The sequence below is a fragment of the Zingiber officinale genome, chromosome 4B, assembly GCF_018446385.1.
Source record: "Zingiber officinale cultivar Zhangliang chromosome 4B, Zo_v1.1, whole genome shotgun sequence".
Classification (NCBI taxonomy): Eukaryota; Viridiplantae; Streptophyta; class Magnoliopsida; order Zingiberales; family Zingiberaceae; genus Zingiber; species Zingiber officinale.
This window is the reverse complement of record NC_055993.1, coordinates 10,011,790-10,014,534: the sequence shown is the minus strand read 5'-3', so window position 1 is coordinate 10,014,534 and position 2,745 is coordinate 10,011,790. Positions and strand designations below refer to the sequence as shown.

Here is a 2,745-nt window from a genome sequence, read left to right as displayed (position 1 = left end):
AATTTATTAACTATTCATTACTTTTAATTATTTGAGCCCATCTCACAGATTTCCTTGTCCGCCAATTATCCAACCTCAGTCTGAACAGAGCAGTATGAACGAGTGCAATCTGAACGGAGAATTCAAACCTTCTTACACAAGTAACACTTTCGACGCGAACCTAACAGTGGAATCTAACGAAGATCGAAAAGTATACGTAAAATACAGAAAATGAGCGAGTTAAATCAAGAAATTTCGAAGTTGATTTATGACGGCGGCGCCAAGAACGTCACGCTGATTGCATCGCCGCTTTTGTCGTCTTGCATGCGTCTTGCTTAATGATTGACGTCGATTCCTCTATTTACGAGCGTGGTGATTCATCATCTGTCCCCATTCCACGGCCGCACTCCTTTTTAAGGCAGGGCAAACGAATTCTAATTAAGCCAACAACTTCGCGATAGAAGATCTCGGAGGAATAAAGAACTCCAGCAGAATCGAATCGATCAATGGAGAGTGTGAAATCTAATGGCACTGAGCAAGTAGTGAAGTCGTCGTCGCTGTCGTCATGGCAGAGCAACCTGCAGGAGGCGGCAATGGAGGAGTTGAACAGAGGCCAGAAGCAGGCGGAGCGGCTGCTGCTTCTTCTTAAGGGCGTGCTGTCGTCGCCGGAGAGCCGCCCGGCGGCGGAGCTGCTGGTGGACGTCGGCGCCGCCTTCGCCAAAGCACTGACTTTCATGGAACTAAAGAAGGATGAATCCGAATCGGATAAGGCACCAATTAACTCTGAAGGGATGAGTAGCTGCAGCCATGAACAGATCAAGAGGAAGTTCCAAACTTCGAGGAGAAGAAGCTGCAGAAGAAGGTAAATTAATGCATAAAAAACTGTTTTTTTTTTCAAAAAAAAAAACATTTTTGGATTCATTTCAACAGGTGCAATAACAAATCATGGAAATAATTGTCCAAACTTCTTGGGATAATTAAAGAGATATGTTCTGTAAACATGTGCATGCGCTCATATGTTCAAATTTGCAGAGCACATCCATACTCATGCACAACAATATTCTCCACTAAGATTGAAGACGGCCATGGATGGCGCAAATATGGCCAGAAGGGAATCTATGGATCCAAGCATCCAAGGTCAATCTTCATGTCTATATATATTTCTCCAGAAAATCTATTTAATTTGATCAGTGCAGCTATTCGTTTATGTAACTGCAGGAGCTACTACAGATGCGTCCACAAGCATGACAGAGGCTGCCCAGTCACAAGACAAGTGCAGAGGACCGAAGAGGACGACTCCATCTTCGCAATCACCTACGTGGGACAACACACCTGCATGGAGGACGATCATACTACTGCGGCCACCGACCTGCAGGCGCTCACTCTGGAATCGAAAATGAACAAGAACGATGATGCTTCGGATGATGATGATAAGGAATTAGCGGCTCCTCCATCGGCGATGAAGCGAGACTGTGAGGAAGAGATGATAAGCATTGAGTCGACGACTGCAGGGAGTTGTTCTTCCTCAGAGATCAGTTCCACGTTCTCCGGCTTGGCTCCGTTGAGTGCTGAAGATGGCAATTACAGCTCTGCTAATTTAGGCTTTGGTATGGGGTTTGACGAGTTAATTGCGTTGATGAGTGCTCACTGAAGGAAATATCTTGCTGGAAAATAGCAGAAACTGTGTGATGAAAACCCCAAAATATTGGTGTGGTCGATTGTCCATGCGCAGAGTAACTGAATAATAACGATAGCTGTGGATGAAATCGTCTATATTATGTTATATGTGTTGAAAATGTGAATAGAAATAAGAAGGGGATAGAGAGAACTCTACTGTGTAAAAATTTTTTAAAATAAGGTTGTTGGTTTATATTTGTATGAAGTATTATAATTGTAAATAAATGTATGAATATTTTGTAGTCTCTCATATAGTAATAGTTGATTATTGATGGTTGATGGTTATCATTTAACGAGTATCTCTTGGTTCACTGTGGCCAATAGTGTTTGGTGGGGATTAAATGACCTACGACAATCTTGAAGTATGGAGGTGGGATGAATCTCTTTCAAAGACAATGTGTTTCTTCTCAATTCATGCATTCTTTGAGCAATCTCACTTCCAACTTGGTTGCAACATCCAGTCAAGAATACTTCTTGAGCATTTAGCACTCGTGCGAAAGTAAGTAGTCGGGCACGTGTCTTCCTTGACTTAGCAAGGCTCGCCATTCAACGAGAGCACTTGGGCATCTCGACCGCCTTGGGGCAAAGAAGAGAATCTCCATCCACTTGCATTCCTCCTCGTTCTCATCCTCTGTGTTGTACATCTCTTACTCGGCAGAATACCTATAATAGCATCCGGATATATCTCAGTTCACTGAGACTAATAGTGTTGGGTGGGGATCGTGGTTTACCATTGTGTCTCAAGAAATATATGACCCATGACAATCTTGAGGCACGTCTAGAGATGAGACGAATCTGTTTTAAGGACACTGCATTATACGCAGGCCTCAACATCATTTCTTCCCGATTCAAGCATTCAGGTGATTTCACTCCCAACTCAGCTGCAACATTCACTTGGGAATACTTCTAGAGAACTTGGTACTCGGGCCACAGTTAGGAGTCAGGTACGCGTCTTCCCTGACTCAGTACGCTCTCCATTAGGTTGGAGAACTTGGGCATCTCGACCACCTCGGGAAACTTCCTGAGTACTTGGTGTTCGGTGATCCACTCAGAAGTCGAGAGACTCTCCGGACTCGTGACTAAGTGACT

General features: G+C 43.9%; 1 protein-coding gene across 1 annotated transcript; it reads left to right on the top strand.

Annotated features, from left to right (window-relative positions):
• Positions 1–377: 377 nt before the first annotated feature.
• Positions 378–1,901, top strand: LOC121977377 (probable WRKY transcription factor 70). Its single transcript, XM_042529962.1, has 3 exons — positions 378–841; positions 1,012–1,116; positions 1,198–1,901. The coding sequence occupies exons 1-3, from the start codon at positions 486–488 to the stop codon at positions 1,628–1,630; spliced, it is 894 nt and encodes a 297-aa protein (XP_042385896.1). The 5' UTR covers positions 378–485; the 3' UTR covers positions 1,631–1,901.
• The last annotated feature ends 844 nt before the right edge of the window (positions 1,902–2,745 follow it).

Coding starts and splice junctions, on each gene's coding strand:
- LOC121977377 (XM_042529962.1), top strand. CDS start 486: ATGGAGAGTGTGAAATCTAATGGCACTGAGCAAGTAGTGAAGTCGTCG. Junction 842..1,011: donor AGAAGAAGCTGCAGAAGAAG/GTAAATTAATGC, acceptor TCAAATTTGCAG/AGCACATCCATACTCATGCA. Junction 1,117..1,197: donor TATGGATCCAAGCATCCAAG/GTCAATCTTCAT, acceptor ATGTAACTGCAG/GAGCTACTACAGATGCGTCC.